At 35.9% G+C, this 25,863-nt stretch overlaps 1 protein-coding gene across 1 annotated transcript in view; it reads right to left on the reverse strand.

Moving 5' to 3' along the window:
• The window catches only part of LOC148950749 (uncharacterized), a 46,506-nt gene extending 22,163 nt beyond the window's left edge, over window positions 1-24,343 (reverse strand). Inside the window, exon 1 of the mRNA XM_089092616.1 lies at window positions 23,456-24,343. Coding sequence (XP_088948742.1) covers window positions 23,456-24,290 — 835 coding nt within the window. The 5' untranslated portion in view covers window positions 24,291-24,343. The remainder of the gene's footprint in view (window positions 1-23,455) is intronic.
• Between the last annotated feature and the right edge of the window lie 1,520 nt (window positions 24,344-25,863).

Genomic DNA, 25,863 nt, shown 5'->3' on the forward strand with positions numbered 1-25,863 from the left:
GAGCAATCCAAACAAAAATCTTATGATGGAAATGTTCCTCCCAGAATATAGTTAGTAATGAACATAAAAACAATTCAAAGAAAAATAGATTATGATATACTTTTAACGCCCATGTTTATATATTTGTTTCGGTCACATAAGTCGTCTCCAAACACCAGAAGTATTTTAATGATACTTTTAAATGCAAATGACAGCACGTTTCAGACCTTTTTATTACCTTTACAAAATCCGCATTATAAATTAGTTGCTGTCTGCAAACTGTTCTAGACATAGCCTACAATAAAATATTTAATAAGGAATTGAAAGTACCTCTTTTCAATTGGCAAAAAAGAAAAAAGAGCTGAATATAAGCCAGCTCAACCATATTGCGAAAAGACGCAATGGAATGCAAAAGTCCAGTCACACTAGTCACAGTTACGTACTTGGTCAAAAAATGCAAGAAAAACAATTTAATTCTTAATCAATGGAAACTGGCTGCAGTTCAGATGGGCATGGTTTCCTGTTATGCTCAACCGAGTATAGGATAAACGCGACATGCAAAGGTCTTCAGACTTGAGACGCCCGGGTCAATTTTAGTAAGAAATAAAATGAGAACAGGACAGGTGGACCCAAATCATATGCGGAGGATTCAAAACTTTAGCAGAGGATCGGATCAGTACCTGCAGACAAAAAGGGGTGCTTAAAAGCGAGTTTTCTCTGAACATCATACTGAAGGACTACCCCTTCACGGAAAACCATCGATATCAACCAGAAGACTCAAATAAGGTTCTACATGTGATAAGATTCCTTTTTTTTCGGTGCAAGGTTAATAGCTCCACAAAAATAACATTTTCAGGTCCCTCGGAAGGGGGTGGGGCCCTTCAAACCGATGCATCTTTACCCCAAAATCTCAAGACCATTACGATTATTCCTTTAACTCTTATATGCTCGATACAATTCGCACATTTTGTTTTCTTGGTGCCTTTTCCCCTGACAAAAAGCGCTACATCTACATTTAAGAGAACTTCCACAAGCTTATTTCGAAATTTTTACAACCCAATAGAATTGCCAAGCCCTTTTATTTATCACCAAGTCTTTGTGATTTACTTTTTTCCTTAGTTAAATTTCAAAAAAAAGGCACTGCGCCATCAATTGGACTTCTTGCCAAATTTATAATTTTCACTGTGGTTGAAAATACTCTTCTTTTGGGTTGATTAAAAAAAAACAAGTTTCTTTAACTGAAAGTAAAGAGCGACATTAAATTAAAAACGAACAGAAATTATTCCGTATATGCAAGGGGTTGTCTCCTCCTCAACGCCCCGCTCTTTACGCTAAAGTTTTTTGTTCTTGTTTTAAAAAGTAGAGTAGTGAAAAAGAGTTAAACTTTACCGTAAAGAGCGAGGTGTCGAGGAGGGGACAGCCCCTTTCATGAACGGAATAATTTCTGTTCGTTTTAAGCTTTAATCTCACTCCTTACTTTCAGTTAAAAAAAACTTGTTCTTTTTTATTGTTTCTGAACGTTTTTGAATTAATACAGGTTTTGAATTTGGCTCCCCGTGCATAATTAATTAAAACGAAATTTGCATATTAATTTTACCTTTTTTGGCTAAATGGCTTTCTTTGAGAAAAAGGGCGGGGGACAAGGCCTAGTTGCCCTCCAATTTTTTGGGTTACTTAAAATGGGCACTAGAAACTTTAATTTTATTTACAAACGTTTTTATTAGTAAAAAACATATACGTAACTTACGAATTAACTTACGTCACGAACTTCTATATTCGTATATTTGTATTACGTACATGAGGGGGTTTCACCCCTCGTCAAAACCTCGCTCTTTACGCTTAAGTTCAAATTTTGTTCCAATTCTTTAAGAATGACCCCTGAATAACAAAGGGTTTAATCACAGGCAGCACCCTAGCGCTGCCTAAGTAAAGAACGATGTGGGCACAATGTGTTTTTTTTTTGCTCCATACCCGAGCACTTCGTATCGAAACAGTTGTCGTAGAAACTTCGAAAAGGACTCATTCGATTGGAGAGCAACTAGCCCCCCCCCCACGTCCATCATTCCCCCAAACATCCAATCAAAATTTTGAGATAGCCATTTTGTTCAGCGTAGTTGATTTCCAGACAGAAAATATATTTTTGAGCAGGAGACTCACCCACAACCCTTGGGGCAAGGGTTTTAAGTTATGCCCTGAGGGCATATAATAACGATGTTGGCACAATGTACTATTTATTATTATTTCCTTTAGAGCAGGGCACTCCATATGGAAGGGGTCGTCGTAGAAACTTGAAAAGGGGCTCAATCGATTGGAAATTACGACTTCTAGTGCCTTTTTAATATTCAGAAATGATTGGAGGGCAATTAGCCCCCCCCCCCCCACGCCCATAATCCCCCCAAACACATCCAATCAAAATTTTGAGATAGCCATTTTGTTCAGCGTACAGGCTCATTCGATTGGAAATTCAAAGGGCTAGTACCCTTTTTAATAGTCGAAAGTAATTGGAGGGCAACTAGCCCCCCACATCCATCATTCCCCCAAACACATCCAATCAAAATTTTGAGATAGCCATTTTGTTCAGCGTAGTTGATTTCCAGATAGAAAATATGTTTTTGAGGAGGACACTCCCCAAAATCCTCAGGGCAAGGGTTTTAAGTTATGCCCTGGGGGCATATAAGGTTTTTAAAGAAGGCGTTGTCGTAGAAACTTCAAAAAAAGCTCATTCGATTGGAAATTCAAACGGCTAGTGCCGTTTTTAATAGTCGAAAGTGATTGGAGGGCAACAAAACCCCTCTCACGCCCACCATTTTCCAAAACACATCCAATCAAAATTTTGATGTCCATTTTGTTCAACGTAGTTGAACGTTCTGGATATTGGTTCTTTTAGGATGATAGCACCCTCAGAGCCCTTATTGCATGGGTTGTAAGTTATGTCCTGGGGACATATAAGGTTTAAATAGAAAGTTGTTGTATAAATCATAGTCAGCGTGATCACGCTGCATAAGTAAAGAACGGGGACACGAAAATTTGCACTTTACTGAAAAAATACAACTGAATGTGCATTGTCAGTTCAATATACATATACTGATATTTAGTAATCAAAATGATAATATTATTTGATTTGTTGAAGTTATAAAGTAAAAACATTTATAATTTTTTCAGTAAAGTGCAATTTTTGTTCTGGTCTTGGGAAGACATAGGGGTTTTGCGGCCAACTTATGTTAATTTCTGCTCGTTTTGAGTTTGACTCGGTTAATTATTATAATTTCTGTTCGTTTTGGGTTTCATTTATTTATCGATGCTGATTTGTGGTAGTTTCACGCTTGGTACTTTTCTTTGAAAAACTTATTTTGTGGAAAAAGTTTTTTAATTAATTAGAATAAATAGCTTTTATGAAAGTACTAAAAAAAAAATTAGCGTAAAGAGCGAGGTATTGACGAGGGGGCGAACCCCCTTAGATACGTAATAATTTCTGTTCTTTTCAAGTTTTAATGTTACTCCTTACTTTCAGTTGGAAAACTTGTTTTTTTTATTAAATTTCTGATCATTTTTTAAATAATGCTGGGAAATCCAGCGGCCCCTTCATGGAAAATTCCCTTCTCCCATGAAAAATTCTTCCAAGGAATGATCCTCCCACGTAACTTTCTCCCCCCCGACCCCCTTACCAGAAAAAATCCTTCTTGATAACGTCTATATACTTCCAATAACCAATACTAGCCTATATGTAAACAATCGGCACAGTTCACAACTTGCTGCCCCTCCCCCGGGGACTGTGGGGATTAAGTCATCCTCAAAGACATAGTTATTATATTTTTCGATTATATTGAAAAAATGGATATCTCAAAATTTTAATCGGGTGACTTTGGGAAAAAATGAGCGTGGGAGGGGGCCTAGTTGCCCTCCAATTTTTGTGACTACTTAGAAAGGGCACTAGAACTTCTAAAAAATGGCACTAAAATTTCCGTTTGAATGATCCCTCTTACGATATTCTAGGACCACTCGGTCGATACGATCACCGTTGGAAAAAAAAACACGCATCCGTGATTTTTCTTCTCGCAAAAAAATACAAAATTCCACATTTTTGTAGATAGGAGCTTGAAATCTCTACAGTAGGGTTCTCTGATACGCTGAATCTGATGGCATGATTCTCCATTTTTTCCTAAAATAAGGCAAATATTCCCAGGCTCGTAACTTATGATGGGTAAAACTAAACTTGATGAAACTTAGGCTTTTTTTAAATCAGCATAAAAATCTGATTCTTTTTATGTATTTGAGCCGGGTCGCTCCTTACTTAGTTTGTTACCATGAACTGTTTGAAAATACAGACATTCCGCTTAAAATGAACCCAAAAGAACAAACAACAATTATCCTTTTTAGACCTTTGGAAAAGTTGAAAATTACTGTGTTGCTGTTGATAGCATCGATGCCCCCAAGAAATCTTAAATAGCTTTGTAGCTTCCATAGTTAGCGACATTCTCTGTGTTTTCCAAAGTTCGCCTAACCCTATTCCACCCCGAAATAAATTACCACATAGCCTATAGATTGGTATTACTAAAAAGTTTAAGGAAATGTTTATTGTTTAGTTTATCTGAAAGATGACAGACAGGCAACACCTTGGGCGTTAAAGTAACGCAGAAGTTAAATTTGAATGCTACTATGTCCTCTTTTCTCTGAATGAACCCTTTAGGTCCAAAAGTCCAAAAAGTTCCACTTAAAATCACTCTAAAAGTAGAAGAAACAGTTATCAATTCTAAACCTTTGAAGAAGCTGAAAATCACTTTGATATGATGTTGAGAAAGAAAAAGAGAAGCTAAACTGATAAATGATCTAGTGTGCTTGTGTTTACAGACTTTTTTCTCAAAGCGGCCCTCTCTAAAATGGTTTCAAACCCTTTTTTCATAAAAGGGAAATCCTCTTGGTTCCCCTAGAATGCACCTCTATGGACCCCATGCCAGGTCCATGTGAAAATCAGTGGGTGTTCAACTATTATAAATTTGAAGATGGCTTCTGCAAACAAATATATAATTTGGTATTTATCTATTATAGTGCCCCGGTACTCTTGCATTATGTGGGCCTTCCGAGTTAACCGCTATAGAGTAGGCAATGATAGCATGGTTTTCATTGCGTATACGATATTAAACTGTGATTTTTTGGGGTTTATGGGGGGGAGGTACCAAGGCTAGGTTAGGTTACGTATTTAATATATGGTATGCTTTGTCCCCCACCCCCACCCCACCCCCTAATGTGCAAACACATAGCCCAAATTTGTTTCTAAACTATTATATATTCATCCTATTTTATTTTATTTCATTAGCATTAACCAAACTTGACTTTTTAGAAAGGCCTACAGAATGCAAGAGTACCAGTGTCCCCACTCAATAAGTGAAGTTAGGTTAATCCTAGAGAAATATACCAAAATATGATGAAAATGTAATACTTTAGAAACAAATTTGGGCTATATATTTGCACATTAGGGGGTAGGGGTAAAGAATAGCGGGTCTGCATGCAAAATGTGTTAGGTGGAATTATTCTGCATATTATGAAGTAAGAATCATTTTCTAACTTCACACTGTCTACATACCTTACCCCCCCCCCCTAATGAGCAAATATATAGCACAAATTATATATTTCCCATCTATTCTGTCACTTGTCTGGTCTCACGATAGCTGAAAGAAACTAGCGAAGGAAACCGCTTCTACAGTGCGTCAATGGATGAAGAACTTGAGTGGGGTCACCATAACAGATAAGTACCTATACTTTTAATATATAAATAAACATTACAAATAACTTATGTACTGAATTTTGAATACCGAGGGGTTACCTAATTCAGAAGTTTTCCACACCAGGTGATACGCACCAACGTTGCGGAAGTGCACTACATGTGGCACCCCGATTTATTCACCAGGTGTTGGAGAGTGGATAACCCCTATGTGAATGTTTTCTGAACATTCGTTCGGCTCGGAATAACAGTCTGTCATTTTCCTGCACGCAGGACAAAGGGTATAAACAAGTTAAGCGTCAGGCGGACTCACACATTCCTGTTATTGGATAATAAAAAAATGGAATGTCGAAGGCGTTAGGGAGGCTTCCAAAATGGTGATGAAGTACACCTGGTTCCTTGTCAAGTTGTCGCGGACCGTTCTCATTTTAAAGGTACGAAATAGGTTACAAAGACGGCTTTTGCATTGCAAGATTATTTCATTGCAAAAACAAAAATAAATAACAATTAATTTTGACACTTCTTAGCAACAAGTTTTATTGTATATGCAATTTGATTAACGTCTATTAAATTAGAAGGTAATTGACCTGACCCCAAAAAAAACTAACAGAGTTGGACAAATTAATCAGTGGGTAAGGATTCCGAAACTTTTCGAAAGCAGTCATTTTATTGATGTTAAAACAAACCAACAAGATATTTTAATACGTGCTTTGTGCTCCCTTCAAACAAAAATCAATTACAATCCAAACAAATTATTTTACATATGTATACAAACGTGACAATGTTCGAATTTCTGTTAAGTTATATAATTTCTAGACAAACATACAAATAAGAATATTATGTACCTAATAAAATTCTCGGATATAAAAAGAACTATTTGGAAATTTAATCACACAATTTAAAATAGAATTTCGAGACAAAAAATATAGCAGAGGCTTCAACAATATTCATATGAATGACGCAGGCAATCTTTATAAGGCTTCTATTATCCATGTCGTGAAAACCAGACTGAATTTCTCGGAGCTTATAATACATTCAACGTTCAGTTTATTTTATGGTGAGCGGTCACGTGCGAGGGAGGTGGGGCATTACGGCCACCCTCTCATTGAAATCCCAAGACGTTTAGGATTTGTCGGATTAGTTTCAATTTTCTTGGACTTGTCTCGCTCAAGAAATAAATCACTGTGTAGGTATTCAAAAGGGAGTGAAAAATTGAAAAATCATTAAAAAAAAAAACCCACCGAAAGTCCACTTTCAAATAACAACAATTTTTCATGCTTTATTTATAGACTTTATTTAATGGTAACCTATTTAAATATTTTATTTTCTCGAAGAAGTGTAATTAAAAAAAAGAGAAATGGTGGCTTAGATTTGCAGAAAACTGCCACAAAGTTCTATTTCAATAGGAGGCTGTGAAAAAAAAGTTCTTCTGATGAAGAATAATAATAATAATAATAAACATAAATTATTACTTCATAGTCAATGCATCATAGGGGTGTATCCCATTTGAGCGCTTTCCCATTTGCGCGCCGTATTTTAATTAGTTCAGTTGTGTCCCATTTGAGCGCCAGATAATATTTTGCGTATGTTAGGTGATATAGCTAGGTGATCAGGTAAATTTTTCGCAAATCATATTATTGACTTACGAATAAAGTAAACACACCACTCGATGCCTTTTTAGGCTCTTTCCAAATATAATAATCATTTTTGTCGGAAATGAATTTTACCCCCACCCCTATGTATACCAATCCAGGGTATATATTTGCACATTAGGGGGTGGGGGTAAATTTTAAACTTACCTCCCATTAACATCAGAAATAAAATTTACCCCCCCCTAATGTGCAAATATATACCCTGAATTGGTATATATAGGGGTGGGGGTAAAATTCATATCAGAAAAAATGATTATTCTATTTGGAAAGAGCATAAAAAAGGTATCGAGTGGTATGTTTACTTTATTCTTATGTCAATAATATCAACTGCGAAAAATTTACCGACGGGTCTTCATGTCTGTTTTCCTCATACAGTATATAGCGGTGGATACCGCATAATGCATAAGTACCTGTATATACCTTTAGTAGTAAATATATATGGTAAACATAAATACTATATATATTTACTTAGTTTATAATACTATAAATGGAAGTTATTTTCACAACCATTGACCCAATAAAATCCTCAGTTTTGTTCGTTGTCTTCGTGGCAATAAATATTTCTACAGGTCAATGTGGCAGCAAACCACGCTTCATCCACCGCAAAATCACAATTTTGGGTTTGGCGCTCAAATGGTACTCCGTGGCGCTCAAATGGGAACAAAATTCCATGGCGCTCAAATGGAACAAAATTCCGTGGCGCTCAAATGGGAAAGCGCTCAAATGGGAACACCCCCATCATAGATCTATATAACAAGTTCAAATGAACTGGTTCAGGATAATTCCCAATATTTTGTTGTCTGTTGAAAACAGACAACAATATATAATTTTAGTACAATAGGAAAACAAAATGCCTTGATATTTTTTTCCCAGTAGAAAAATAGTAGAAACGCAAATTATGTTCTGGTCTTCAGAAGGCACAGGGAGCGTTAGCCCTACTCCTATTTGTGGTAGTTTTTGCTCGTTTAAAGTTTGACTTGGTTATTTTTGTAATTTCTATTCGTTTCGGGCTCTATTTATTTATTGACAGTAATTTACGGTTGTTTTACGCTTTATAAACTATTTGACTATCTCCGCTTACCTTTGGTTTAATGAAGTTCTTTATTTTTTCTTTGAAAACCTTCTTTTGAAGATTTTTTTTAATTAATCCACAGAAAAGGTAGTGTATTATTAGCAAATTATTTAAAATTTCTAAAACATGGACACTCAACGAAGACAATTTTCTTAGTCAGGTCATCAAGTAGCATACTAAGTGAGCGAGTAAGTAACTCCGTACGTCTTATACTTAAAATATTCTAACGTACTGAACAAATCTCTTAAACTTAAGAAGTCTTCATAGAAAAACCCTCAAAATAAGCATTAACGTAAAAAAGATTGATTTTGAAAGTTGGCATAAAATAGAACCGTATTGAATATATACGGCCGTTTCTCAACTTAGAAAAACATAACATCTGCCATCCCTCTAAGAAAGTGTTAACGTTCGGTAACGTAAGTGTTAACGCTTTTTTGCGTAAAAGAAAACGATAAGAGTCGGTAACAGGGGCACTATGTTGTTTCAACTAATATGATGAATATAGGTAATAGAAGTCATTTGGCTTTTGGACTTTTATCTTTCACCTGTGATAAGGATATCATTCAATCCGCAATCGCATCAAGCTAATATTTGCTTGGCATAATCCGCTTTGTTAAGATAAAAAATTAAATGATAATTCCCAGATTAAAAGAATTGGCTATACTCTTAGCTGAACCAAATATTTCACTACTGTCAGAATTTGGCCACATATGGCTCCTCATGTTTTGCTGCAGTATGATTCACGAACGTACACACCATCTCGCTGCAGGGACCAATTAAAGGAGCGACTCAAATTCATCAGAAAATATCTAAAGTATAGCATATGTTAAATGCGTAACCTAACTTCACCTAACCTAGGTACCTTTCTCACTCCTAAACCCCAAAAAGCAACCGTTTAAATATTGAGAAACCACGCTTTACCATCAATTTATCTAGCAAATCGCCCATTGTCTGCTAATGAAATAGCAGTTTGACGGGTTTCGTGACTGGTTTCTTTGATGTAGTATAAAGCGATGCCCGCATAATGCACCAGTACCGAAAACTCAAGAGGGGGTCATTTGACCCTCTCCCCTTAGAAGGCATGTTCTTAAAATCTTTGGTACTTTTCGGTTATTGGAAACGCCAAAAAAGTGAAGCTAGGTTAATCCTAAGGAAAAATAACAAAATATGATGATAAAATGATATTTTAGAAACAGAATTATGAAAACCTAACCCAAACTAACTTAACCTAACCCAACCCTATCCTCACCCCTAATGTGTAAATATATAGCCCAAATTATATAAGTACAATGTACTCTGTCTAAGTCCAATGCATTGTATCATCCATCACTTGTTTTTGTAGCTATGAAACCAGTTTTCTGAGATGTAACCTAAGCGTAATTCTTTATGTATTTCCAATAGCCCACAAGTACCAAATCTTTTTCAAGGGTCGGATCTATGGCTACAATGATAAGAAAACTAGATACACTTAAAGATGAGGTAGATATCACAAACTTTGCAAATCAAACAGAATTTTTGACTTAGATGAATGTTTCGTTGCATATTTTCTTTCTAAGTTTTCCACTATCCTTCCCTCCCCCCCCAAAAAAAAACAGTGTGGTTTTCATAATTACTTCAGGTTTTCGTAAAATTTTTCTATTTTTAACTTTTTCGAATCCTCCGTCTTCCCTCAAATAGGTTAATGCGTAGGCTATATGCCAAACTTAAAACATTGTTTGTCTTTCAAGTGACCAATCATACTTAAAAATAGTGTATTCTTTGGGAATTTAGAAAAAAAAGGCGAACTACTTCCATTTATCAAAAGGCCATAAACGTTTTTTTTTTCAAGCTAGGACAAGTAGCATCAATCAAATCAGGCACGTGCATAGAATTTCTTTTTGTGGATTGGGTGGTAGCTTAAGAAAATAAACTAAGTATATGAAAAAAACGTAATAATTTAATATTTTAAAAGGTTAGCACAGCGTCAGCGTCCCGAAGACCCCATGCGTAAGTGCTTCGATCAGATTTTTGGTTTCGGTCAGATTAAACATTTATTCGTCACTCCAAATGCCACACCGATTGCCAGATTAATCCTCCTAGAATTTCCCCAATTATTATGCCTTGGAATTTTTCTTGTCCCACCCACTGAAAAGCCCTCTCACAAAAATCCTTTGATTTGAATGAATGTTCTTACCCAATATTGATAGATCCAAACACATCTGGCGTTGAACAGATGGTTAAGGCTATGGTACAAAGAAGGCAATAACCAAATAAAGAAGAAGCTCAAGAAAGCCAAATTTCACGACAAATGCGTAGCTTGATTTTTTTCAAACCAGCTGGATGACTTCCGTCGTGTTTTGTAAAAAATAAATAAAAAACTAAAAAAAAAAAAAAAAAAAATATATATATAATACAACCTATAGCTCTTAATATAATAGCATCACTTAATTACTCGAACTAAACCCGGACGATTCAAACCCATAGCTGTAGCACAAGAGTTGCCACCCAAAAAGAAAAACACTATAATTTTAGTGATTTTCTTCAATAATTTTTTATAATACATTCTCTATAGCTCTTAATATAATAGCATCACTTAATTACTCGAACTAAACCCGGACGATTCAAACCCATAGCTGTAGCACAAAAGTTGCCACCCGGTGAAAAAAAAACCACTAGATTTTAGTGATTTTCTTCAATAATCTAGTGATTTATATGCTGATTTAGTTTTTATTTGTTGTTGAGACAATATAAAAATCGCCACAAGAAGTGATAAATCACTAGGGGTGGCAACCCTGTGTAACACTCAAAGCCATATTACATTGTCAATAGCTTTTTTGTTTCTTTTTTTTAATATATCTGAAGAATGCATTATTTCATCACATATTATTTATACTTTTCTGTAGATGAATAAACCGCCAATGACAGTTTGATTTTTTTCAGATTGATAAATTTAATTTCGAGTAACCAACTAAGAGAAACATGTCCACGCTTCACTCAAAGATCTCCTTCCCAAAAGATTTCAGAGACCCTAAAAGAAGATGTAATATTTTTGGATTAATATACCTGGGCATACTTTTTACCATACCTATGCCTCTTTCCCGCAAAAAATCTTGCAATTTGACTACATGCCCCTTTGGCATGGGCGCAACAAAAGAGGGAAAATGACTTCTATGAGAAGAAAGACAATCCCCTTGTGTATTCACCTTCTTTGACATAAGATCTATTCAAAACTAGGCCATTTTCACTTAAATGAAGATAGTACAGATTTTTAAAACATTTAAAGTGCTTTAATCTATTTCTGTCACCCCTTTTCATCTGGAAACTACCACCCTTCCCCTGAGGAAAATTCCCCGATGGCGTCATTTCCCCGTGCCACTCATAATTTGCCTATTATGCAGTTTAGATGCACAGTCATATTAACCTAGCCACTTCCTTCGCTATCAATAGCCAAGTCACCAAATTTTTCGCCTGGAAAAAAGGAGAACACCGAAATGATAAAAGAGAATCTACAGCCAAAGAATTTATATATCTTTGGAACAGATAAAATTTTTCTTGACTCGGGATCAATAGAAGGTCTGTTGCAACAAAAAGTGTATCTCGGGATAATGTACCTAAATCTTTCTCAGTTTCAGAATGTGTTCATAATTTTCCTGTTAGAACAATGTACGGACCTGACTGGGAAAATTCTCAAGCTTCTCCTCGTATCCGTGAATATTTACTTCGATTCTAGAATAAGAAAAAACAGAGCCCGAATATAAGATTATAGAGATGGTTTCAGCCCTTTCAGTCGCGAATTTTTAACTGATTATCGGTTTATTAAGCGAAATGGTCAAGTTTTTTAACAAATAAGTTTTTTTTTCACGAGCATTAATTGAAGGGTTACGTTTTTTAACAAATAAGTTTGAAAGGATAGCATTTATTAATTGAAAGGATAACCCTCATTCTCAGTTACGAAATGAAAATGAGAAATGAAACATAGCACGGATGTCCTCGCTAGGGAAATCAAAAACCCGACTTGAAAGGGTTGGCTTCGCTCGCGAGAGAAAGTACCCAGCGAGAGAATCCATTAGTTAAGACAAAGATGACTCTGATGTCCAATTCCCATACACACTTAGCCAGATATCAATGTGTTGGCATAATCATTATCGGCAAATGCTAATTTGTTTCCTCTTTTATAAGCGGCTCCGATTGGTCAAAGTGATGATGGCTACAATTGATGTCCAGCTAAACACACTTGCGAACTGGCTTTCTTTCCGAAGTCCAAAACTTCCTTTAAATTGCAATTTTGCTCTCCCCAAGCTTTCCGCCGAGCGCAAATAACGGAATTATAACCATCTGGATTACCGCCAGAATAAGTGTCTTCTATGCTTTTCGAGGAACCAGAACCAACTTAATTCTGAAAATCAGCCAAATTTAATGGACAAAGCAGTGGACAAGCATAATTCAAGTTTTCAGCCATGAAATATGAAATAGACCATTTAATGATATAATTATCTGGAAAAGAATTCTCACTCAGGTGCTAGACAGATTCGTAACCTCAATGGAGAAAAGAGAATATTCTCAGCACTAACAAACATAAAATTCTACGAAAAACAATACATCAAAACATAACAAAGGGGGAAAAGTAAAGGCTCAGGGCCCCTGTATACCTTCATCGTCTAGTTTACAGCCCGTATACTTTGTTATGAATAATTATTTCCATGTTCAACCTACCATCGAGGGGCGTACATCTTAAGTACTCCGAATTTCACCTTGCATAGTACACTTCCATCACATTAAGCTTCTTCGCACCTTTTGACACTTCTTTGAAGCGTTTAGCCCCTCGCCGTTCATAACCCAAGGAAGTCCTTAGCACTTCGGTGCAATCGTTTTCACGAAATCATAAGAGTTCCATATATTATTATTATTTTGTCCTTTCAAGCAAAAACGTGTTCGATTCCCAGCATATACGAAAAAAGCCACCTGTTTATTTTCGCAGAGAATTTCTATCGCAATTATCTATGGTTCCCAGACATGGAATGGAAAAGGGGCATAGAAACATCTGTAGGCCATTTTATCTAAACAATGATGAATTCATTACTTTTTCGTCTAGCCTTTATTAATCAAATTAAATAAAAAAAACAAGTTTTTTAAACTGAAAGTAAGGAGCGACATTAAAACTTAAAACGAACAGAAATTTTTCCGTATATGAAAGGGGCTGTCCCCTCCTCAGCGCCTCGTTCTTTACGCTAAAGTTTCTTATTGTTTTAAAAAATAAAGTTGTGAGACAGAGTCAAACTTTTGCGTAAAAAGCGAGGCGTTGAGGAGGGGACAGCCCCTTTCATATATGGAATAATTTCTGTTCGTTTTAAGTTTTAATGTCGCTCCTTACTTTCAGTTTAAAAAACTTGTTTTTTTTATTTAATTTCTGATAGTTTTTTAGTTAATAAAGCTTTTATTTTGGCTAACCGTCATTGAATAAGTAAACAAAATTTGCATAAAAATTTTACTTTTCTTTTGCTAAACTTGCGTAACCCTAGTCAATACCTTGCTCATTAAGCTAAAGTTTTAATTTTGTTCCAATTCTTTAAAAATGAAATCGTAATAAGACTGGCCTTTAATTAGAATTAATAGCTCTGGTGAAAGTATTAAAAAATCTTTAGCTTAAAGAGCGAGGTATTAACTAAGAAGCGAACCGAATCATATAGCCAATATTTTTGTTCGTTTTAAGTTTTGATGTTGTTCCTTACTTTCAGTTGAAAAACTTGTTTTTTTAAATTTAATTTCTGATTTTTGTTTTAAATAATGATGGGAAATCCGGCGCCCAATTCATAGCAATGTCCCTTCCCCCATGAAAAGATCCTCCCATATAACCCCCGACCCACCCCCACCCCCCACTACCAGAAAAAAAAATTCCCCCTGAAAACGTCTGTACACTTCCCAATAACCAATACTATATGTTAACATTGGGCAAAGTTCATAACTTTTAACCCTTCCCCTGGGAACTTCGAGCGATTAAGTCATCCTCAAATGCATATTTTTTAATTTTCGACTATGTTGAACAAAATAGCTCTCTGATGATTTTGATCAAGTGACATTGGGAAAAAATGATCATGGGAGGGGGTTTAGTTGCCCTCCATTTTTTTGGTCCCTTAAAAAGAGCACTAGAACTTTTAATTTTCGTTCCAATGAGTCCTTCCACAATATTCTAGGACCACTGGGTCGATACGATCACCCCTGAAAAAAAATAAAATAAAAAAAAAAAAAAAAACGCATCCGTGATCTTTCTTCTGGCAAAAAATGGAAATACCACATTTTTGTAGATAGGAGCTTGAAACCTCTACAGTAGGGTTCTCTGATACGCTGAATATGATGGTGTGATTTTCATTAAGGTTCTTAGGGGGTCTTTCCCCTTCTTCGAAAATCAGCCAAATTTTCTCAGGCGCGTAACTTTTGATGGGTAAGACTAAACTTGATGAAACTTATATATTTGAAATCACAAAAAATATGATTCTTTTGATGTATCTATTGGTATCAAAATTCCGTTTATTAGAGTTTCGGTTACCATTGAGCCGGGTCGCTCCTTACTTTCAGTTTGTTACCACGAACTGTTTGATATTGTAACAGAAATAGGCACCAATTGTGAAGACAACATTTACAAAAATATTTGATAAAAACAACATATTTTCTAAGCATACCTGTGCACCAGCTGGAGATGAAGAGAGAGAACTTGTGCCCTAAGAACCATCTTAATCCCCCTTGAAATGAATAAGAAAATCGCGTTAAAATACAGAAAATTTGGGAATTTTGGCATGCAAGACGTAATTTTGGGATATCGAACAGTTTTAAAATTATCCAAAACGGCCAAATCTTGGAGGAGGGTGTTAATCAAAAGTTTAAGATGAACAAACAAAAAGCCAAACTGATATTTTCCTGAAAACCCACGCAATAGGGTTTTTCAGTTCCTGTCCTCAAAAGATAAATCTTGGTACTTAAGCCCCCACCCCCTTAAAACATACTGGTGTCCATCATACCATCCATCAATAGCAATACCAAATATTCGAAACCGAATACAAAAGTAAAAAAGAAGAAAACAGGTGGCATTCAGAAGCGGTGTTACATTTCAACATGGACTCCTAAGAAGAACAGATTCACTTGTATAGCATCGAATCCATGAGAATTTATGCCACTCCGCAGGGGAGATTTCAAATTAAAATATTTCCGTCATTTTCCCCGTTATTCCTCTCTCCCCTTGGAATTTAATAGGAAGAAAGTTAAACAATGTAAATTGATTCCATCATTCTAACAAATGGATTACGTGATACCATCGTAGCAAAGAATGCATTTTAACAAAGGAATCCGGGTATATGGCAATAAAACAGGAACTACTTGCTTTTCTCATTAGTTTTCAAATTTTACTTAGAGGTTACCCTTTCAGCTCTGTCGATTTACAATTAAGGTCCTAGATTTTTATCTTTTCGGGAGAGGTCGGAGCAAGTATATACCCAATGGGGCCTTCCGCCCCACTTCTCAATTCTCGAACGAAATCCCTTTTACGTTCCTAAACCGATATCAATCACTTTGTACTTTACCGAGATCCAATATAAAAAGTTATTTGTGCAGAGTACTTGCAAGTTTCTTAATCCGACTGAGGCTAAACCACCAATCAGAGTCACGGAATGGCTATCGCTTACCTTTTCGAGAAAGGCTGCAGCAGCCACGCGCCCATTGGGGCCTTCCAACTCACCCCTTTTTCGAAATCTCAGCATTGTCTCGCAATTCCAGTATAATGCGCCTCTTACTGTTTTAACATGCATAATCCTCGATTTTCAACAAAAATTTGCGTAGATGTCTGGGCCAGAAGTAACCTGTCTGGGCCAGTATATTGCACTTGACAAAATCCCAATATAAAACATGATTTTGTGTGGTGTTAGCAAGCTTTAAAGTCTTGGAGAGGACCAACCACCAAGCAGCGTCATGGAAAGGCAACACCCTCCCAGTCTGCACTCATAATGTTAAAAAGAATTGTGCTCTTATATCCATCAACCCACGGCCCCAGTGTTGCTCTTGAACAGGATCACCTTACTGACGTTGGAGTACCCATTGGGAAAAAATTGCGCGCAACCCCAGTTTTGTTGAATGATCTTTTTTTGGAATAAAACAAGGAAAGCTTATGGGCAGCTAGTTCCTGTGAAATTTAAGTTTAAATCACCGTTTCCTAGCTCCCGAGTGTAATGCTTATGCAACCCCGCATTTGCTAGCTCTTTCACCATTTTGGCCGATTTTTACGCAGGGTAATATAGCATATATTAGTTTTATAAAATATGCAAAGTACCTGCCTTTTTCGAGTACTCTAAAAAACATAACGCTTAAGGCTATTCTAAAAAAAAATAACGCTTTTTCTACTGAATAGTTATGCGATTTTGTGCGTTACGATGGTAATAAAATTATACATACATACACACACAAACACAATATCAAAAGATAAATTAAAACACTGGTATGCATTTAATTTGGACATGAATCCAAGTCAAACAGAAAAAGCTCACAGTGCAAGCTGTCCAAGATAAAACCACAGTGAAGAGCTCAGAGAAAAACGTGGATGGAACGCCTATGAATTTTTCTTAGAACCGCTTAATGAACACAGCCAGATTTTCAAAGATATTCCGACTGTTATAATTACAAAAAAAAGTGTTTGTATTCGATTGGAAGGTTCGACAAAAGGTAGCTAGATTTGTACCCACGTAATTAACTATTATATATTTAATATATTCAGAATAATACTCATCATAGAACATGTTTAAGGTTTAAAAAAAAGGATGGGTAATGAATTTGCACAAGAGATAATAATAAAAAAAAAATCCAGCAAAGAACCGGGTAAAAGGTAAGAAAAGAGAAAAATGGCCCAATAAGTCGCATATATCGAAAATCTATATCCTATATCGAAAATCGTCCTTTGTGCAGATGAAATCCAAAAAGAAACAGCGAAAAAAAAAACAAGTGGAGCTAAAAGAAAAATAATAAATGCAGAATACGACAATATAGAACTAGTTACTACTCAGACTTTGCGGGATAAATGATTCTCCGTTGTTTGTTTTTTTTTGTATTTTGATATTGATTATTTTTGGGTTCCGGTTTTAATTTTCTCAAGGGGATAGAGGTAATCCCTCCAAGATTGTTCAGATTCCTTCAAAGAAAACAAACTTAGTTTTCACAAACCTATGAATGTTTTGATAAAAAAAAGCTCTTAAGCATCATATTCTCCCCCCTCCCATTAGAGAAAATTTGACCAATTTTGATAGTACCCTCGTGAGAAAAAACTAATGATTTCTTTGTATCACCCAGGTTTAAAAATTAAAATAGCACGTTAAAATGAAGATTTTTATTTGCTGAATCAAAATCATCATTTCACATGAAAAAAATCATTAACCCATACAGATGTTCCTTCCCAGATTCATTAGAGTAAGAATTACTTCTATATTAGCCCAAAGAGCAGTTTTATCTTCCGAAATATGAACTTTCATGGCATACAAATCCAAATTTGTAAATGTTTAATTGCAGTTAATCCCCAGAACGATTAAATCTAGTCTAAATTATAATTTGTGTCTTATACAAGTTTAACGCCTTTTAGAGTTGCGATTCCAACTTTGCTCTTTTTTTTCGGATTTATTCGAACAAAAACTGGAAAATAAACGACTCGGGGTTGAATCAGAGTTTCCTTGTAGAAAAGGTTGTGACTCAAAAACATTGGTCCTTTCCATTGGCTTAAAACTTCATACAAAGGAACCAATCACGTTGTTTGTTTTTTTATTCTGGCTCAAAATTTGACATAGCATTAACAGGTAAAAAAGGTGGGGCTGTTTGGCTTCCCTATCTGACATACATTTTAATAATATTGTGATCGCCTTACAAAATACGTCACAGAACTAAACCAATGGAATTAAAGCACACTTTTTAACATGAATGTATGACTCAATAATCTTTCTTTTTTTTTTGCTTTGGGCGAATCACGATGACGGAAATCTTAGAAGAATCGGATAATGGTTGTATTTCTCAGCAATTCTAAGTGAAACTAAAGGTCCTATCTATCAAAACATTTACTTTTAGTTAAGCATCGGCTTGGAAGCGATCCTCTACATTTGCTGGAATAAGAATCCGGAATAAAATATTCCAAATTGCTAAGGGCGAACCAAGATTTCAATCTTAGAAAAAAAAACAGGGGAGAAGGTTGGAATTATCTACAAAATATTAAAAGTTTTCCTGGTTTTTGTATGATAAACACCCTACCTAATGTTGTTCATTCATTGACGCATTATTGAACCGCTTTTTTTCGTTAATTTCTTTCAGCTTAGTATGAGACAAGACAAAGAGAAGTGACAGAATAGATGGAAAATATATAATTTGGGCTATATATTTGCACTTTAGAGGGGTGGAGGGGTAAAGTATTTGGACAGTCTGAAGTTAGAAAGCAATTCTTACAGCATAATATGCATTGTACCTAACACACTAGGCATAAAGACCCGCTATACTTTACCCCCCCCCCCTAATGTACAAATTTATAGCCCATATTTGTTTCTAAAGTATTATATTTTTATCTTACTTTGGTATATTTGATTAGGACTGAGCGTCAGAGAAACATATTAGAAGAACATTAGGTAGGGCGTATATCATACAAGTACCGTTTACATTTTCTGGATTATAGCATTCGGACAGGCCCGAATGCAGAGGTGAGTGCCTTTAGGCACCCATATCCCCCATAAATCTCAAAAATTGGCGATTTTTCATACATTTACTTTCCTTTGCGTTTTTTCTATCGATGAGATACAGGGTTATCCTACCTGAACCCACAGATGCGTTAGCCTATACAAATAAAATGAACATGGCAAGCAATTTCAATAGGACTGTGAACATCGGTAAGTCTTTTTCATACGATTGCCCACTGTTCTCCATATTCATATGGACACGGCTAGGATTTCAGGGAGCTGTATCATATCTAATAATTTTAATGGGGAGTAAGGGTTTGAAAAGGAAATGGGTACTTTCCCATTATGTGGACACCTCTCTCACTCTGGGAACTATATTTAAACTGTTGTTTTTCGGGGTTTATGGGGGGGGGGAGGTACCTAGGTTAGGTTACGTTATATTATCTATGCAATGCTTTACCTCCCAACCCCCCCCCCCACTAATGTACAAATATATAGCCCAAATTTGTTTCTAAACTATTATATATTCATCCTATTTTGTTTTATTTCATTAGCATTAACCAAACTTGACTTGTTAGGCGTCCACATAATGGGAAACAACCGGAAAATGCATCCATTTTTTGACATTTTTTATGTGAAGTCCTTGGTGCCAATTTTACGGTGACATGCACTTATGTCATACAGCAGGGACAAAAGTTTTAAACACAAATATCAAGTAATTTTCAGCAAAAGCTACTAAACAAAAGAAATGGTCCATCTTCTTAACCCATTAATGGCTAGTTTTGAAAAAAAAAATGGCTTGAGGATTTAGTGTCACCGGAAAGACTAAAAAAAAAAGTAATAAGCCTTGACAATGTTGCCAGAAAGAAAATTTTCTATTTACAAACAATTAATTTTTTCCAAGGTCAAAGATTTTATTTATTAATTAACAATTCATTTTTGCAAGATTTTCAAAGTCGTCTGGTAGTAATTCGTGCACGACAAAGCGTAGAAGATGAAATAGCATGGAGAGTTTAACGACCAGATATTTTTAAGATCAACAACAAAAGCAACGAGATTTTATTGCCCTCTAGCAATTTCAAAAGCCAAATTAGTGACTGTCCATTTGAATTTTTGGCTAACTCTACTTTAAAAGGTAGCAAAAACACAGGCATTTATCAACCTGAAGAAAGCAACACTTTCTCCTCGTATTTTAAGAAGTGTGATCCGGCCGATTTTCACCATATTGTTCCTGAAACAAGGAATCGCAATCGAGAATTTCATAATGATCAAAATCGGCAAAAGAATATAAAGTTTCCCAATTCTAAAAAAAAAACTTTATAAAAAAAAAACTTTATTTTAGATTTTCATTTCTTAAGTGAATATACGCTTTGCTTAGACGTTAAGTATTACCCTGATTGATGTTGAGCTAAAGTTTCACAATATTAACAGTTGACTGTTTTTGATTCATGAATGACGTTAGCCCTGTCTGAAATACCTTAATGTTTCACTGACCTTTGCAAAAAAAAATTAAATATTTACTTAATTTGCTCTAGCATAAATAATTTTGCTCTAGTAAGCAAGATTGGGTTAAGAGAAGTACACTGCTACAACTAACAACTCACTGCACCATCAAACCGCCTGTGGCCAACACAGCTACGCACGCTCCCATCCCAATCTATTCAAAGCCACCTCCTTTACACCCTCCCAGAAAGTTCCCATTTCCCTTAGATCTTCCCTTACGACATCCTCCCACACTATTCAGAGACGACCAGCTTTTCGTTTGGTCCTAGATGGTAGCCCGAAAAGGACGATACGCAGGATGATTTATGGGAGGGGGAGGCAGTAGTCATAAACATTTAGAATTGGGAGGGGACGATGGCCCAGGTGCCGCCACATATGTCCTTGCCTCGAGAGCATGATACTTCGACGAAAAGCGTAATTTTTGATCAAAACCGAAGATGGAATTTTTCAAAAAAATTTCCCTCGAAAATGTGCTAATTAAAATAATTCAATGGATCACGGGCATGGACATTCTTCTTAAGTCAGTCACATAGACTTATTTAAAGCGTTATTTGTGGTTAAAATAGGAAGAAAATCCACGGTTGTGTAGAATTATTCTGAGTTAAACTTTTGGAAAATATTCAAACAGTTGAAGGCAGTTATTTGTCCATTATTTTGTACTGTTCATGTTTTGGGGCTGACAAGTATTCCAAGTTAAACATATTTGAAAAATTTCCCTTTTCTCCAGAATTTTCATAAAATAATCCATTAATCGTCATGTTGTTTCGTCACGCTTTCCGTTGGGGGGGGGGGCGGCGTGCAGGAATGTCGCAAAGTTTATAGAGCTTTACACATTGACTCTAAAAATACTTATCAGCCGCAAAAACGAACAGAATATTTTATATTGAACTAGATATTGTATTCATTGGTATAGCAAGTAAAATACCTGAAGATACCAAAGTTAAAAAATAGTTCAAACCAACAAAATCAGCAAACTTTTAAACATATCCCAGGACTATACCCAGGCATGGGGAGAGGCACAGCTGTGTGAGACATAATGTAGTATTATGAAATAGTGTCGAATCAGGATATCAAATGGTGTTACTGTTATTTGAGTTATGCTAGTTTAGTAGGAGCATTAGGTTACCAAACAAAATGATAGAACAGTATTTGCCTACTGAGCAGAAACGTGTTAAGAAAACAGTTCTTAAATTATAATATGTAAAACAATTGTAGATAACGCATTTTAAAGGCGCTTTTACTTTAGGCTACCCCAAAAACCCACTTTGAAATATATAGACCTAAATATATATTTCTCATGCATCACTCTTGTTTCAACCCATGTAGGCCTACCCGTGCATTGAACCAACGATGACGAAATCAAGAAACGAAAAAAAAACACATGGGAAATATATATTTGAGCTAGGTTGGTAAAATTCTACTTTAGCTACTTTTGGCTATCTTGGAAAGGGGCTCGGTTAGGAAGATGAAACTTTCAGAGACGGGTTTACAGGCTAAAGTATGTCCTGGGAAGGTATTTTCAAGTACCTACATCCACTCTTTCTCTCTTTAGAGGGTCCTGAACCTTGTCTACGTGACAATTCTATACCTATTGAAACTTTGACAAAACAACATTTTACCTTAATTTTCAGTTATCAGTTTCTTTTTCTCTGGCTTTAGTTCTGAAAATGCAATTCCTGTTATCTGAGTAGAATTTTAAGCCATATCAATATTTTTTTTTTCAAATTTGGGAAATGCAAGCAAATTTGGGGTTGAGCAAAGCTGTGAAGGTGAAAACAATTTTGTTGTACTTCATTTAAGCAGAAGATCCATTTTGCAAGGTTTCAATTTTATAATAGCCTATACATATTTTTAAAATTCATCTAGAGGGAGAAGGAGTGGAGGTAGGTACTTCAAAATACCTTCACTTTAGCCTGTAGATCTATCCCTGAAAGTTCCGTTTTCCTAACCTAACCCCTTTCCAAGATAGCCAAAAATAGCTGAAGTAAAATTTTACCATCTGGTTACTAGGCGTGGGGTAAGGTATACTGAAAGTACCTTCAGTTATGTCAACTACAATCTCTCTGAATATTATGAAGTAAGAATTGTTTTCTTAACATGTTTCATTCTTAATAGCCCCAAATGTAGCCTAATACCTCAATTCCAATTAAATCACTTGAACTTTGACTATCTTCATATTCACCAATTTCGCATCCCTGTATTCCATGTCGTCTGCCGCAAAAGAAAATTTAAAACCAATTTTAAATAGTTAAACAGAGTCTAAGTTCAAAACCCTTTCACAGCAACATTAAACAAAAACATACATTGTAAGACAGTAACCAGATAGAAAAAAAGGAAACGGACTCTTTTATATACTGCAATGGAAACCAGTCACGAAAAACCCGTTTTTGACGGGATAATTCAAGACAACGCTATAGAGTAATACAATATATAGCGTGGTTTTCATTCCGTATACGATATTTAAACTGTTATTTTTGGTGTTTAGGGGGGAAAGGTACCTAGGTTCGGTTAGGTAATAATATAGGCCTATGCTACGCTTTACCCCCCTAATGTGCAAATATATAGCCCAAATTTGTTTCTAAACTATTATATATTCATCATCCTACTTTATTTTATTTCATTAGCATTAACCAAACTAGCACTAAATAAAAGTCATATATAGGGGGGGGGGGCTGAAATTCATTTCCGATAGAAATGATTATTATATTCGTAATCAGCATAAAAAAAGCCATTGAATGGTGTATTCACTTTATTCCTAACTCAATAATATGATTGTGTAGAACTTTACCAGAACGAGCTACAACTTAGGATTTTGCTGCTTTGATTCAGTAAATAGCCAAGACTAGCCTAAATACAAATGTTAACTTACCAATATGACCAAGCAGGAGGTGATCAGATACAGTGGCAACAGGTTCAGGTGAGGTACACATATCCGTTTGATACAACCATCTACTCCCTTCAGGGGTTAAAAACTCCATAGGGCTCCTACATCCATCTGTACCTCTTCCGCTATCATTCGAAAGGACTGGAGTCTGGACTCCAGACGATAAGATAACTGTATCGACAAACTGCTCTTCAGGAACTGTTACCAGCTGAATTGGTTCTACAGGGACTAAATAAAGCTGATCTTCAGATTGTAGGAAAAAATGGTTATTTACAGGTTGTAGGAACCATGTCGCTGTTGGCAGGGAGGTTTTCGGTCGCAGAGGTGATGCAATTTTTAGAATCGGATCAGCCCCTTCTGGTGGCTTAATATTTTTCGGTAAGTCGTATTCAACACTGCAATCCACACTTAACGGCTTATTATAGTCTTTCTTAGGGTCTATTGAAAGTGGCCTTTCTTTTACGGCCATTGTTGGGGGAAAGACTTGAGTTTTTCTAACTTCTTTCTTTTTTCTTAATAAATTAGGCCAAGTTGCTTCTGGCTTAAGGGCAGGGACTTCAGGAATAATGACTTGCCCACCTGAATAGCCATTTGAACTAAGGTACCTGGCAGACAACTTCGGCTCGGGTTTCTTAAAATTTCTTGCTTGAGGTCGTGCTGGGGGCGGCTTTGAATAAAATCCATCTCGAATCAACATTTCAAACAACACTTCTTCATTACCGTGTAAAGTAGGAACATTTCCTGGACACCTCATATTCAATTCTTGATTATAAAATCCACTAAATATATTTTGTATTGGTTGACAACAAACTACACTCATTCCTTTTTCAACTAAACTCACTCCACCTCCGCCCGAGTCTGAATACTGACTGAAACTTCTGTTATTTAAGAAAAGCGCAATTGTTCAACCACGTTGCGAACAGCTGATTACCGCGCTCCCGGAAAAACTGGTTTTTCTCCTCAAAGATATGCGCTTGTAATAACTCAATGAACCATCTATAAATGGGCCTTTCCCCCTTATTATTTACCCTGCAGTGAGGGATTACGAAACATCCTAATGAAAATGAAGCGAAATAGAGGAATGTACAAATGAGTTGACCGATCAAAGCAACTTCAAAATTCACCTTTTCGCGGAGCAGGAGGGGGGATGGCTGAAAAGCAAATTATTTGCCGGTACTTGGGCATTATATGGGCTTTTCCAAAAAGTAAAGTTTGGGTAATGCTAATGAAATAAAATGAAATAGGATGAATATATAATAGTTGATAAACAAATTTGGGCTATATATTTGCACATTGGGGGGGGGTGAAGCATGGCATATATTAAACACATAAACTAATGTAACCTAGGTACCTCCCCCCCCCTAAATCTCAAAAAACAACAGTTTAAATATAGTATACGCAATGTAAACCACGCTATCATTGTATTACTCTATAGCGATTAACCCGTTAAAACGGAGTTTTCGTGACTGGTTTCCTTGTAAAGGCCCATACAGTGCCCAAGTACCGGATTGCCAAAGCCTCTGAGACACAGGAGTTTGAGTGAGACAATCAACTGAAGATAAAAATTTTTGGACTTCTGCTAGAAATAGTATTTTGCCTTCTTTATATTTAAGTCAGGGGATTAATTCATTTTTTAAATTTAATTGAAATCAGCAAATGCGTCCACACAACAATTCCCAGGGGGTCCAACAAATATTTTTTTAAGAGGAGAAACGGCTGAGGCTTGAAAAATAGGCTTTTTTGTCGGAAAAAATTTAATTAAAGGATTAAAGTTATTTTAGTTTATATCAATTAGGTTTTATCCAATCTTGAGAAGAAATTTTTCGAAGCCGTGTAGAAGATGTTCTTTGCAAAAAAACAAGCATAGATTCTACACAATCAAAATACATTATATGACTTAACCAATAACAATTGTCCATACTGTATAAAGATCGGTTTCTCAGGCCACACCATCATATGCAATAGAATCATAACCGCGTGGGTTCCTGTTCGAATTTTTATTGCATGGCACCAAAAAAAAAAAAAAAAATCTCCTAGGTGGTACTGTCTGCTTGGCTTCAAGAAATGGTAGAACCCCTGTGAAAGAGATCGATGTTAGTTAGAAAATGGTAGACTTTTTGGAGAGAGGACATTCTCTTCCGCCTAAGTGTTGACAGAACACTTTACCTATTCTCTTTTTAAAATCAATCCCCAAGAATTTAGTTTGGTACTGTTCTATTAGCTGGGAGACCCGCAAGATATTGTATAGCAAAGATGATAACAGAAACTAATCAAACAGGTTCGTTCGAAGGAGAATTCCTATGCCGAGGATTGCAAACAGTGAGTTCTCACTGCGTTTACAATATTTAAACTTTAGCTTTTTGGGGTTTAGGGGGGAAAAGGTACCTAGGTTA

The sequence above is a fragment of the Artemia sp. Qi Xiang Cuo genome, chromosome 7 (genome assembly GCF_049724085.1).
Source record: "Artemia sp. Qi Xiang Cuo chromosome 7, ASM4972408v1, whole genome shotgun sequence".
Lineage (NCBI taxonomy): Eukaryota > Metazoa > Arthropoda > Branchiopoda > Anostraca > Artemiidae > Artemia > Artemia sp. Qi Xiang Cuo.